The sequence below is a fragment of the Pantherophis guttatus genome, chromosome 15 (genome assembly GCF_059756535.1).
Source record: "Pantherophis guttatus breed Tessera chromosome 15, ASM5975653v1, whole genome shotgun sequence".
In the NCBI taxonomy this organism is placed as follows: Eukaryota; Metazoa; Chordata; class Lepidosauria; order Squamata; family Colubridae; genus Pantherophis; species Pantherophis guttatus.
In genome coordinates, this window is record NC_142077.1 from 6,156,341 (window position 1) to 6,170,460 (window position 14,120).

General features: G+C 48.7%; 1 protein-coding gene across 2 annotated transcripts in view; it reads right to left on the minus strand.

The window, feature by feature from the left end:
• Positions 1-14,120, minus strand: part of SAMD11 (sterile alpha motif domain containing 11) — a 109,510-nt gene that overhangs the window by 49,042 nt on the left and 46,348 nt on the right. For both annotated transcript variants that reach the window (XM_087878893.1, XM_087878892.1), the window contains exon 4: positions 4,918-5,042. In XM_087878893.1, coding sequence (XP_087735019.1) covers positions 4,918-5,042 — 125 coding nt within the window. The remainder of the gene's footprint in view (positions 1-4,917; positions 5,043-14,120) is intronic.

The window sequence follows — 14,120 nt, forward strand, 5'->3', positions numbered from 1 at the left end:
GCCTTACATCCCGTCGTCGTCTTACACGGGAATTTTGCGACAAGAAGCCAGAAATTTTCTTCTTCACTTCTTCAGGTTAAGAAGAAAAGGTTCTACTTGGTGCATCTGGAAACACCAAGAAAAGAAACACCAAAGCCTGCACTGAATGGGGAATAAATCATTAAAAAGGTGATCTGTTTTATGTACGATGTAAAAAAAGATATGGAGACTCTAGAAAGAGTGCAGAGAAGAGCAACGAAGATGATTAAAGGGGACTGGAGGCTAAAACCAGGGGTGAAATTCAGCAGGTTCTGGAGAACTGGTAGCGGAAATTTTGAGCAGTTCGGAGAACCGGCAAATACCACCTCTGGCTGGCCCCAGGAGTGGGGAGGGAATGGGGATTTTGCAGTATCCTTCCCCTGGAGTGGGGAGGGAATGGAGATTTTGAAGTATCCTTCCCCCAGGAGTGGGGAGGGAATGGGGACTTTGCAGTATCCTTCCCCCAGGAGTAGGAAGGGAATGGGGATTTTGTAGGATCCTTCCCCCAGGAGTGGGGAGGGAATGGAGATTTTGCAGTATTCTTCCCCTGGAATGGGGTGGGAATGGAGATTTTGCAGTATCCTTCCCCTGTCATGCCCACCAAGCCACACCCACAGAACTGGTAGTAAAAAAAATCAGATTTTACCACTGGCTAAAACTTATGAAGAACAGTTGCAGGAACTGGGTATCTCTCGTTTAATGAAAAGAAGGACGAGGTGAGATATGATAGCATCTTTCAATATTTCAGGGGCCGCCCCAAAGAAGAGGGAGTCAAGCTATTCTCCAAAGCACCCGAAGGCAGGACAAGAAACAATGGGTGGAAACTCATCAAGGAGAGAAGCAACTTAGAACTAAGGAGAAACTTCCTGACAGAGAGAACAATTAATCAGTGGAACAACTTGCCACCAGAAGTTGTGAATACTCCAACACTGGAAATTTTAAAGAGGAGATTGAATAACCCTTTGTGTGAAGTGGTGTAGGGTTTCCTGCCTAAACAGAGGGTTGGACTAGAAGACCTCCAAGGTCCCTTCCAACTCTGTTATTCTATTCTATTCTATTTTCAGACGGAATTCTGCTCTCACACCTCCGTCCCGCAAAGATTCAAATTCCTGCTGCTATCACTAAGATTCCCTTCTCCTTCTCCTCTCTTCTTTCCCAGCTGGCCTTTTAACCAACTCTGCAAATTATAGACCCAGAGCCTGGTGGGTTTTTTTTTTGAGGTGGGGGTCTCTACGCTTCCCTTCCGTGCATTGCCAATTTCAGATCAATTACAGAAGGGGGAAACCGCATTACAGAGTCTTTCCTTTTACTCTGGAGTAAGAAGTAGGAAGGCTTGAAAGAGAGACACAACATCTGGATGTGTGAAGGGTTACAGAAGCGGGTTCTGCTTGCGGAAGCAGAAGCCAGCCGGACGAGCTGAAATATTGAATCACTGGACTGGAAGGAAAGAGTGGATAATTTAATTTAGCCTCCCTGCTCTCCCCCCCCCCCCCGAGCGGATTTTTTTTATTACCCAGTCAATGTTAGCGGCTGCTTTTTAACTCTACACATCCCAGTCCTCTCCAGAAACTGCAATCTTCGACACGAACAGTCCCTGCCACCAAAAAGACAGTGTGGCCTACCAGACATTAAAAAAAAAAAAATAGCTACGAGAATCCCACCAACCACCAGCAGAGGGCAGCGGAGAGGTGGCATTTCCTGCGCCTCCGTCTCTCTCGCCTGCCCTCTAATGGTGACGTAGGTTTTCGCAACACTGGAGAAAAGGCAGCACTGGAGAAAAGGCAGTTAGGTGAGAAAGGGAAGGTTGATCTCAACTGCACGCTGCCTTACTCCATGATTAAGAGATGCCGGTAATACCTCCGGGTCCCTGGTGGGTCGGGTTGAGTGAGAAACAGCTAAGTGTTGCATCAGAGATCTTAAGAACACCTCAATCATTGACAGCAGCTCCGAGAGTGCAAAATCGATGCAGCAATTAGATTTTATCAGCATCGTCTCTCTCTCTCCTCTCTCTCTCTCTCTCTCTCCAGCCCCCTCTTTTCCATGAGCTCACGAGGCTGGGGAGGGGGTGCACTCTGGCCTCAAGGAGTCTGTTTTCCATTTGCAGGCTGGAGTTTTTTGGGGGGGCGGTGGGGTGGGGTGAGGTTAAATGATGCCAAAAGCCATCGGAGTCCTTGGCAAGATGGATGTTTGTGCAATTAGCAGGATGCGCTTTTTAAAAAAAAAAATAATAACAACCCAAAACGGAGAGCAAAGATAATCCAGGACCGTGGCCCGAAGGCAGCTTGGCTCGATTCCTGAAGAATAGGACTCGTCTTGCCTCATGTTGAACCATTATTGCTTCGAGATGAGAGTTGCGGAGGCTGAGGCCACCCCCATCGCCAGGGTTTCCCCCCTTTTTAAAGAGGTGGGTCCCTCCCCAAACCCAGAAGAATCTCAGGGGAGGGAGAAGGAAGAATAACAGAGCTGAAAAGACGCATTAGGGCTTATTTTCCAGTTAGGTCTTATTTTGGGGGGAAATACGGTACTAAACTCCTCCATCTGCTGACGGTCTTAACTGGGACTTATTTTGGGGGGAGGGCTTATATTACGAGCATCCTGAAAAATCATGCTAGGGCTTATTTTCCGTTGGGTCTTATTTGGGGGGAAATACGGTACTAAACTCCTCTGTCTGCTGACAATCTTAACTGGGGCTTATTTTGGGGGGTAGGGCTTATATTACGAGCATCCTGAAAAATCATGCTAGGGCTTATTTTCCGGTTGGGTCTTATTTGGGGGGAAATACGGTACTAAACTCCTCTGTCTGCTGACAATCTTAACTGGGGCTTATTTTGGGGGGTAGGGCTTATATTACGAGCATCCTGAAAAATCATGCTAGGGCTTATTTTCTGGTTGGGTCTTATTTTCGGAGAAACACGGTACTGGGGGTCGGAGGTATTTTTAATGGCCCCTCCTTCCTCTCATCCCTTATTCCCCATCGAAATGTGGGGGAATCTTCTCTTTTCCCTAACCTGGGGAGCCTCTTAGTGTTCAGACACCCTCCCAGGATGCTACACTCCACATATAAGCCATTTTTGGAGTTCCTCCATCCAAGCATAAGCCCTGAACCAAATCATTCCTTAAACAGCCCTGAAAACCAAAGTTAATGGTGACTGTCAGGAAGATAACCTGGATGGAAACAGACAGGCCTGTCACCTGGAGAGGCTCAAACACTTTTTTTTAGGTCCTGAGAAATCAGGCCACATTCGGAAGGAGCTGAAAAATGAGTTTGGAAGTGGATTGAGTAGAGTAGAGTAGAGTAGAGTAGAGTAGAGTAGAGTAGAGTAGAGTAGAGTAGAGTAGAGTAGAGTAGAATAGAATAGAATAGAATAGAATAGAATAGAATAGAATAGAATAGTATAACAGAATTGGAAGGGACCTTAGAGGTCTTCTAGTCCAACCCCCTGCAGGAAACCCTACACCACTTCAGACAAATGGTTATCCAACATCTTCTTAGAGGGAAGGAAAGGGAAGACTTCTCCGTGTATTTGGTTTAAAAAAAAAACCAAAAAAATAGGTGGGTAAAAATTTCCGCAGCAAAGGGACAGGACAGACGCTGCAAACTTCGAAGTGGGGGGGGGTGTCTCTCCACTTTCTGGATGAAACCCCTGTCCCTCTTGCCCAATCCTCAAACACTAAAATGAGTAGAGGACGTGCCCCTGTATACATTTTGGGGTTTGGGGTGGCTAAGACACTGAGCTTGTCGATCGAAAGGTCGGTGGTTCGGCGGTTTGAATCCCTAGTGCCGCGTAATGGGGTGAGCTCCCGTGACTTGTCCCGGCTTCTGCCAACCTAGCAGTTCGAAAGCACTTAAAAAATGCAAGTAGAAAAACAGGGACCCCCTTTGGTGGGAAGGGAACAGCATTCTGTGCGCCTTTGGCATTGAGTCATGCCGGCCACATGACCACGGAGACGTCTTCGGACAGCGCTGGCTCTTTGGCTTTGAAACGGAGAGGAGCACCGCCCTCTAGAGTCAGGAACGACTAGCACGTATGTGCGAGGGGAACCTTTACCTTTAAAGTTTGCTAGTGGGCACCCAAGATAACAAAACAGACTTTGTTCCAGCCTTGAGCGTTTATCAGGATACGATTGGGTCAAAAATGTGTTCTATTTACACAATTTGGGGGGGGGGAGGGGAGGAGGGGACAGAGGGTCTTCTAAATCAGGCCTTTCTTTCAGAAGTTTCAAATTCTTTCTCAACCTGAGCCAATCGCTCCTGGGAAAATATATATAAAAAAAATGTTTTCAAAACAACAACGGGGACAATCGTATCCTCTATAAATCAATCCGGAGCGTTTCTGGATTTATCTCTGGGTCTCAGTGTTGCCCAGCTTTGCAGGGAAGCTTCTGGGCTCGCCGGTTCGGCTGAAGGGCACCTTCGCTTGCCTGCCACCCGGGCTCCCCATTTCTCCAGTGGGGGGGGGAGAAAGAGCCCGACCTTTCCGTCTCCCCTTTAATTCTACCCCCCCTCCCAATTCTGCCGCCAGACAGCGAAGCGCCCGAAAAGGTCAGCCCGCAGCAGAAGGTGCAAATGTGGAGAGGGGGAGGGAGGAAGGAGGGAGAGGGGGAGGGAAGGAGCCTGGGTGAGCCCTCCGCACACCGCCGGCTTTTGATTAATGAAATTACACAACCCACCAAGCCCTCGTTCTGCACCGCTGCTTGCCAAACTCCCCCGCAGGCTGTTCAGCTTCTCCGGCACGGCACGACGGTCGAAACACACACAGGTGGCTGAATCCAGGAGCAGATTTCCACAGCTAGGTTTCCCATGCAATTCTTTCTCTCTCTCACACACACACACACACCTACGTGCAAACACACACACAGAGAGAGGAGACCCCCGCCGTGTTCCTATGTGCCACTTACCTGCTGCTCCCAAGCCCACCTCGAGGCTGCTTCTTTTGAACTCGCAGCGATTCTGCGTCTCGGGCATGCCGAACTGCCGGCTCTGGTGAAGGTTGGAGAGGAAAGAAGTGAGGTCACCGTTTTGGCTGTGAAGAAGAGCGAGAAGGAGAAAAAAAGGCTCACATCAGCATCTCACGCTTCTCCGGAAAGGGGGGGGGGAGTGCGTGTGTGTCTGTCTGGTTCTCTCCCCACCCCCCTTTAACCTTCTCCGCTGCACCCCTCCAGGATTAACTAAGCCCTGTAATCTGCAAGTTTCCTTCCCGCTCTGCTTTTGTGTACGTCCCCTTCCCTTTGCGCACCAGCAGCCTGTTTTTAATTTCATTGCACAACCCGAATCGTGCGTTTAAAAGCGAGCAGGGAATTTTTTGATTCTTCGCTGCCATGTGGATTGGAGACGGAGAGTGGTTGTTTTTTTTTTTTTTTTGCTTTCCGGCCAATTTTTAGGAAATGGGAATTGTGCGAAGGTTTTCTTTTTTTCTTTTTTTTTTCTTCCAGCCCTCCCCTCCTTTGTCAAGGAAAATCCACTTGCTGCAAACAAGGGATTGATTTAGAGAAGGCCGGGGAATTGTGGAACTGGGATCTGGGGAAGGACGTCCGGAATATGGGGGGGGAAGGGGGGGCCTCTCCAAAAGATTAAACCCCTCGCCCAATTCTCAGAGAGAAACCGACCGAAAAAGGAAGAAGGAAAAGACATTTCCAAATTGGTTCCCATCCAACACGCCGTGTCTTTTCCCACAGAACCATCTGCCACGCTGCTTGAGGATGATGGGAACCGTAGTCTAATTGTTCCACCCCTTTTGGACTTCACAGAATTCACCGGGGGGGGGAGGGAGAGGGGGGAGGAAACTGACTCAACTTGGAGAGGTAGGGAAAAAACAGCTGCAGGCCTTATATATTTATTATTTATTTATTTATTTATTTGTTCAACTGATTTGCCACCCAAATCCCAAAGACGGGGGGGGGCAGTTCACATGTCAAACAAAAACATATTTTAAAAAACAAAAAACAAACAAACCCTGCATTTTTAACTATCCACAGAGGACAGTTTAACCCAAATTGTTTTTTCAAAGAGCAAAGGTACTTGTGCAAAGCACAGCCGCAGTTAATAACTGATCCTTGGAATTCGGTTGAAAATTTGCACAGCTCTTTTGCATTTTCAAACACCTTGCACAAGATCTGGTTGTTTAAAGGGAACCGACAATAAAAAACAACAACAACAACCCCACAAAGTGCACAATATTCCAACATGCGCAAGAGGAGACATTCACGGAGATGCTTTTTAAAAAAAACCCCACATCGCATTCCTCAGTGCTGTCACTCAAATGGCATTCCATGCTCCTGAATACACAACACCGATTTACGGTGTTGATTCACCATTTCAGAATCAAGCGGCGTTTTTGCTAAAGACCGTCTAAAAAAACAACAGACCATCCTTTTCTGCAAACTTCCAGGATAAAGGAAAATAAAAAGAAGAGGAAGAGGAAGAGGAGGAAGAAGAAGAAGGAGAAGGAGAAGGAGAAGGAGAAGGAGAAGGAGAAGGAGAAGGAGGAGAAGGACAGGGAGAGGGAGAGGGAGAGGGAGAGGGAGAAGGAGAAGGAGAAGGAGAAGGAGAAGGAGAAGGAGAAGGAGAAGGAGAAGGAGAAGGAGAAGGAGAAGGAGAAGGAGAAGGAGAAGGAGAAGGAGAAGGACAGGGAGAGGGAGAAGGAGAAGGAGAAGGAGAAGGAGAAGGAGAAGGAGAAGGAGAAGAAGGAGAAGGAGAAGGAGAAGGACAGGGAGAGGGAGAGGGAGAAGGAGAAGGAGAAGGAGAAGAAGGAGAAGGAGAAGGAGAAGGAGAAGGAGAAGGACAGGGAGAGGGAGAAGGAGAAGGAGAAGGAGAAGGAGGAGAAGGAGGAGGAGAAGGAGAAGGAGAAGGAGAAGGAGAAGGAGAAGGAGAAAACAGGAAGGCAAAACGTGATTCTGAAGAGGTGTGATTAAAGATTGCACCTTTTCACCCCGCAGGATAAAAAAGGATCGTGTTATTTGCCAATCCCAGTGAGGGGGAGGAGGGGAACAAAATAAATAAATAAATAAAAAGTTCCCAAACTTGCCAAATCTGAATGAAAACCAGCCCAAATCCGTAGGCTGCTAAATTTTCCAGAACTCCTTCATCAGACAAAAATTGGGAAAGAGGCAAGGATGTGTACATTGTAAACCCATGGCCATCTTACTCACTTGATCCAGAGAGAGATAAAAAGGGATACTATCTGGAATAGTAAAGGTAAAGGTTCCCCTCGCACATAGGTGCTAATCGTTCCCGACTCATCTCCGTTTCAAAGCCGGAGAGCCAGCGCTGTCCGAAGACGTCTCCGTGGTCATGTGGCCGGCATGACTCAACGCCAAAGGCGCACGGAACGCTGTTCCCTTCCCACCAAAGGTGGTCCCTATTTTTCTACCTGCATTTTTTTTACGTGCTTTCGAACTGCTAGGTTGGAAGAAGCTGGGACAAGTCATGGGAGCTCACCCCGTTCCGCGGGGCTAGGGACTCGAACCGCTGAACTGCCGCCCTTTCGATCGACAAGCTCAGCGTCTTAGCCACTGAGCCACCGCGTCCCTGTGTCTGGAATAATATCTTGGGTAAATTACTTTACAAGTCCTCCTTTCTAAACAGCAACCCTCCGTGACACGACACGACAAACGCACTGCGTCCTGACCAAAGTTTAGGCACCGCGCATAATCGGTCATCACCTTGGATGTGAACGCGGACATCTCAGACAAAAATATTATCCCTCCCAAAAAGGCCCCAACGCACCTCAAGAAGTCATCCGCGGAATTCCCACGAGGTATAATTCCCTTCTTATTAGCCCTCCTTTCCCGAGGAGGCCCCCTTTTTTCGAATTTTCACCACCCCCTTTTTTCGAAGCAAGCGTAAAGTTGGAAGGTTACTACGGCCCAGACTAATTCGCAGGTGAGAGAAGGCAGCTGGTTTATGGGTTCATCCGCATCCCAGAAGGCCAGTAATTCTTAAAAGCTTATCGTAGCCTTAGAAGCACCTCTGAGGTGCATTAGGCAAATAAATAAATAAATATGTCTGCGGAGGAGTTTAGAGGATTAATTTGAGGCGATTATCGGTTCCTGTTCATCATGCAAATCAATACCTCTGCATGCAGGACAGCGAAAAGCTGCCATCAACGTAATAGGCATAGGAGGAGGCCGGTCGAGCTTGTGGCTAGCCAGCTTAACTCCCATCCTGGTTGAAAATACTCAAGCGCTCTAAAGAAGATGGAGGTCAACCTATTCTCCCCACCTGAAGGCAGGGAAAGCAGCAATGGATGGAAATCAACCAAGGAGAGAAGCAACTTAGAACTCAGGAGGAGTTTCCTAATGGTGAGAACAACTGACCCGTGGAACGACTTGTCTCCAGAAGTGCTGGAGGTTTTTAAGAAGAGATTGGACAACCACGGTTGAAAATACTCATGTGCATTAAAGAAGAGCTATTCTCCAAAGCACCTGAAGGCTGGAGAAGAAGCAATGGATGGAAGCTAACCAACTAACTAGCTAACGTCTGAAGGCAACTTCTGTTCCATGGGTTGATTGCTTTCACTGTCAGAAAATGTCTCCTTATTTCCAGGTTGAATCTCTCTCCTTGTTCAGTTTCCATCCATTGTTCCTTGTCTGGCTTTTGGGTGCTTTCGAAAATAGCTTGAAGTTGAACCCCTCCTCTCTGCTGCAGCCCCTCAAATATTGGAAGATGCTATCCTGTCTCCCCTAGTCCTTCTCTTCACTAGACTAACCATGCCCAGTTCCTGCAATCGTTCTTCATATATTTTCGTCTCCAGTCCCCTCATCATCTTGGTTGCTCTTCTCTGCACTCTTTTCTAGAGTCTCAAACTATAAACAAGATGATTAATTCTTAGGATTTCCTTTCTCGAAATTGAAAGACACAAACACTCTCCTCAAAGACTGCTTAAAGTGGGGGGGAAATCCTTACGAATAGAACGGTGTCTCCCTACATAACCATTTTTTTTATTATTATTATTTATATGCCGCCCTTCTCCGGAGACTCAGGGTGGCTTACAATGCGCTAAGCAATAGCCTTCATCCTTTTTGTATATTTATACAAAGTCAGCTTATTGCCCCCACAAACCGGGTCCTCAATTTACCTACCTTAGAAAGGATGGAAGGCTGAGTCAACCTTGAGCCTTGGCGAGATTCGAACCTGCAGTCATTGCAGGCAGCTGGTCTTAATAACCAGCTTAATAACAGGGTGCCTTAGACCACTGTACTACCAAGGCTCTTAACAATTGGGCTTTTAATAGAGCATAAGGATGGCCTTGAAGAAAATCCATAGGATCTCGTAGGAAAACAAGACAATAACCACTAAACAATACAGTAAAGAAATTTTGGTAAGGAATTTTTTTTTTTTTTAAGCACCAAGAGACGCTCAAATGGAAGGCCAACCGTTTCCACGCTGGGAAGGCATTTTTAAGAAACGCCTTCCACGAATTCCAAGGGGCTAGTCCTCAAGTGTTTTTGACTGACAGTGCCTAAGCAATGTGAGCTAAGCCAGAAAGTTTCACAAGAGCCACTCTCAACATTCACTGGAAATCTCAGCACTTCAGATCATGCGGGTATTTCCCCCTTGCGTTTCATCCAAATGCATCCCAATTTTCAAACCTGAAACACTGTTTGCTATCTAAAATTACAATTTTTTTTTTTTAAAAAAAGGCAGTGAGCTCTTTGGCGGCTGGCCACCTCCCCCCCCCCAAAATCGTCCCTTGTGCACAAAATCAGATTAGCTTGTCTGAACCGTCTAGAGGTACAACACACACACACACACACATACAAAAAAAGCAGATTAGAAACAAGCTTGTAAAAGGGAAAATGGGCAAGTCATAAGGATCTCTTGAGAAGTTGAAGGGGAGAGAGAGGGAAGGAGGGAGGGAGGAAGTGGGAGGGAGAGAGGGAGGGAGGGAGAGGGAGGGAGAGGGGGGAGGGAGAGAGAGGGGGAGGGAGGGAGGGAGGGAGAGGGAGAAAGAGAGGGAGGGAGAAAGTGGGAGGGAGAGAGGGAGGGAGAGGGAGGGAGAGAGAAAGGAGGGGGAAGAGAGAGGGAGAGGAGGGAGGGAGAGGGAGGGGGAAAGAGGGAGGGAGAGAGAGGGAGAGAGAAAGGAGGGAGGAAGGGAGAGGGAGAGAGGGAGATGGAGGGGGAAGAGAGAGGGAGAGAAGGGAGGGAGAGAGGGAGATGGAGGGGGAAAGAGAGAGGGAGAGAGGGAGAGGAGGGAGGGAGAGAGAGGGAGAGAGAAAGGAGGGGGAAGAGAGAGGGAGAGGAGGGAGGGAGAGGGAGGGGGAAAGAGGGAGGGAGAGAGGGAGAGAGAGGGAGAGAGAAAGGAGGGAGGAAGGGAGAGGGAGAGAGGGAGATGGAGGGGGAAAGAGAGAGGGAGAGGAGGGAGGGAGAGAGGGGGAAAGAGAGAGGGAGAAAGGGAGAGGAGGGAGGGAGAGAGGGGGAAAGAGAGAGGGAGAGAGGGAGAGGAGGGAGGGAGAGAGGGAGAGGGAAAGAGGGAGGGAGAGAAGGAAAGAGGGGGAGGGAGGGAGAGGGAGGGAGGGGGAGGGAGGGAGAAAAAGGGAGGGAGAGAGGGAGAGAGAGGGAGAGAGAAGGAGGGAGGAAGGGAGAGGGAGAGAGGGAGAGGAGGGAGGGAGAGAGGGAGAGGGAGAGGGAGCGGGAGAGAGAGGGAGAGGGAGAAAGGGAGGGAGAGGGTGGGAGGGAGAGGGAGATAGAGGGAGGGGGAAAGAGAGAGGGAGAGAGGGAGAGGAGGGAGGGAGAGAGGGAGAGGGAGGGGGAAAGAGGGAGGGAGAGAGGAAGAGGGAGAGGGAGAGGGAGGGAGAGGGAGGGAGGGAGGGGGAGGGAGAGGGGGAGAGAGAGGGAGAAAGGAGGGAGGAAGGGAGAGGGAGATGGAGGGGGAGAGAGAGGGGGAGGGAGGGAGAGAGAGAGGGAAAGAAAGAATGAGTGAATCCAATGAATGATTGGAGCGTTTCGAATCTGGTCCACCTTTCACTAATGAGAAGGTTTTGGTGAAGGCAAGAAAGATGGGATTCAAAATATTTCTTGGTTGGAAATACAGGCAGTCCTTGACTTATGACCCACAATTGAACGCAAAATTTCTGTTGTCAAGTGAGACCCTTCTTAAGCGAGCTTTGCCCCATTTTACAACTTTTCTTGCCTCGGTTGTTAAGTGAACTGCTGCAGTGGAAAAGTTGATAACCTGGCTGTTAAGTGAATCCGGCTTCCCCATCGACTTTGCTTGTCAGAAGGGTCGCAAAAGGGGGATCGCGGGGCCCCGGGACACTGCAACCGTCACAAGTACATGCCCGTTGCCAAGCATCTGAATTTTGATCACTGGGGATGCCGCAACGATCACTGTGTGAAATGGTCGTCACTTTTTTCCAGCGCTGTTGTAAACTTTGAACAATCACTAAACGAACCGTCGTAAGTCAAGGACTACCTACAGCACCTCTTACAACATATACACCCACAGGATATAGCTATCTGTGCAAATGGTTAATATCTGTACTGAATGCCCCGATTCATCAAGTCGTGTTCAGCCGGTTTGGACTGGTTCAGACCGGTTCGCCCGAACTAGTAGCAGAAATCGCAGGTGGGCCCATCCGCCCGTCCCAGCTCTACGCTGTCCTATTTAGGCACGTTTTTGAGGCCGGGCGCATGCACCGCTCCTGCAATTAATGTACTGGCTACCTTTATAGGCAGACATAAACTTATAACTCTTCATTTAGTGACCATTCAAAACGAAGGGACTTACGACTGTCGCTCGCACTCGCAAAACTCCGCCAAGCGCCTTTCAGTTGTGTGAAACCCAAAAGAACAGGACTAAAACAGTTTCTAACAACATCTCCAGTCTGGAAGATGCTTAGGACCAGAATAATTTTGCGGCGCGGGAAGCGGTGGGGGGGGGGCACGATTTTCCAGGGGAAGTGAAACCGCTGCGCCTTCCTTCCCCTCCGGCTCCCTCTTGGCTTGCAACATCTGTGCCCTGGCAAACAGCTGGATGACTTGAGTGCCTCTCTCTTCCCTCCGTCCCCCCCCCCCAGGATGCCCTACAAAGTTTGCGCCAAACTTTTTGACTGTATAAAAACCTCGGCTGTTTTCCTTCGCTGTTTACGTTTGCATTCCCTTTCCACCCCGCTCTCCCCCCGCCCGCCACAAATGGGAACCGGTCCAAGGGTTCTTGAACTTTCCCGGCAACGGGGTGAGGAGTTTGGTTTGGAGTCCTTTCATCCCCGCCAGAGAAGGAATCCCCCCCTCTTCCTCCTCCCCTCCTCCTTGTGTGAATCCCAGTAATTCAAAGCAGAGCCTTGGGAAGGGCTCAGCTGCAAAACCCTTTAAGAGACGGAGGAGCAAGGTCAGCGTCTCTCCCGCGGAGGTAAAACCAGGGCTTCTGAGTCAGCCAAAAGCAAGGAAGGAGATCCGACAGACAGGAGCTGACAGCTCCTTGATCCGAGCCCCCCCTTCCTCCCTCCCTCCTCCTTCTCACACACCCCCCCACCTACTCCTCGGACAACAAAATCCTCCCTGGATGGCAAGTCAGCGGCAAGCAGAGAGGATGAAGGAGAAAGGGGTGGGGGAGATCAGGAGGGGGGGGTGGGGTTACGTTTAAAAATTTTAAAAAATTAAAATCCCCAACCCAGCCGGAGCAACTCACAAATTTGGGTCAAGGCCGTTTCGCACTCTTTTTTATTTATTTATTTATTTATTTTAATTTGATTTATATGCCGCCCTTCTCCGAAGACTCAGGGCGGCTTACAATGCGTTAAGCAATAGCCTTCATCCTTTTTGTATATTTATACAAAGTCAGCTTATTGCCCCCACAAACTGGGTCCTCATTTCACCTACCTTAGAAAGGATGGAAGGCTGAGTCAACCTTGAGCCTTGGAGAGATTCGAACCCTGCAGTAATTGCAGGCAGCTGGTCTTAATAACCAGCTTAATAACAGGGTGCCTTAAACCCCTGTACTACCAATTTATTTATTTTTTTTTGCAAAAGCAGGCTAGCATGTAAATCTGCAAGCAACGAGGACGCGAGAACACGTGCCTTCTTAAGATTTTGAACATGTCTGTGTGTGCGTGTTTGTGTGTGTTTGTGTGTGTTGTGTGTTTTCTCTCCTCCAGAAAAGCCATCAGGATGGACAGCTCCTCCTTCCCGCTCCCGCCTTAAAAAGCCAGAGATGCTATAAATAAAATAATTACATTTTAATTTCAAGAGCTTGTGTTTTCCTTTTGCTTTTCATTTCTGGTGCTCCACCTTCCCCCCCAGCTTAAAAACATGTTATTCACAAGCGAGCAAATATTTGGGAGGATTGAGCAGGAGTTGGATGACGCCCCCCCCTCGCCCCCCCACAGATGCTGTGAACTACAAATCCCATCAACCTATGCTGCCAGCCACTGAAGATAAAGTCCCTTGTTTAGTAACACTTTCGTGATCCCCTATTTGGGGATCGAAGGACTCTTCTGGAGAGGCTCAAGGCGCGTCCACAATATTCCTATCTATCTTTTTTTCCCCTCTGCAACAACATCCCTGCAAGGTAGGACCAGGCCAAGAGAGAAAGAGTGACGAGCCCAAAGTCACCCGAGACTTTGAACTTGATTTGGATTCTGGCTTCAAGGATCTCAAATCTTCACGCAGGTGTATGAATTTTAGCTGATTTTTCCAGCTTCGTCTACACCTCAGGGATATTTGGCAGATGGGGAGGTTCTGTCACCCCCACCCACACCCCCAACTTCTCGGCTGTAGATCAGCCAGGAAAGGAAAGAACTTTAGCACCAACTCCAGGGGTCTACCTTACAGGGCTGGCGGAGAAGGGGAATTGTTCTGACTTAGGCTTCCCCAGCATCACGAAGCCGAGTCCTCGTCCCGATAAACCCCTTTTATTTAATTGACAGTGAATTCCTCTCCAGCAAAAGTCTTTCCTCTCGCACAGTCTTTCAAGATAGTTCACAATTACCGACCTTTATCAGGCTTGGAGAGGCCGATATCTTTCATTGGCAAGAATGCAGGAATGAACTAATTGTCTCCTGCAAACTCCACTCCCCTTTGCTCCTCTTTATTCTATTCACCGTCCACCTATGGCTTTACTCCTGAGTCGACCCTTGTTCCTTAGCTGTTCCCTTCTCCTGGC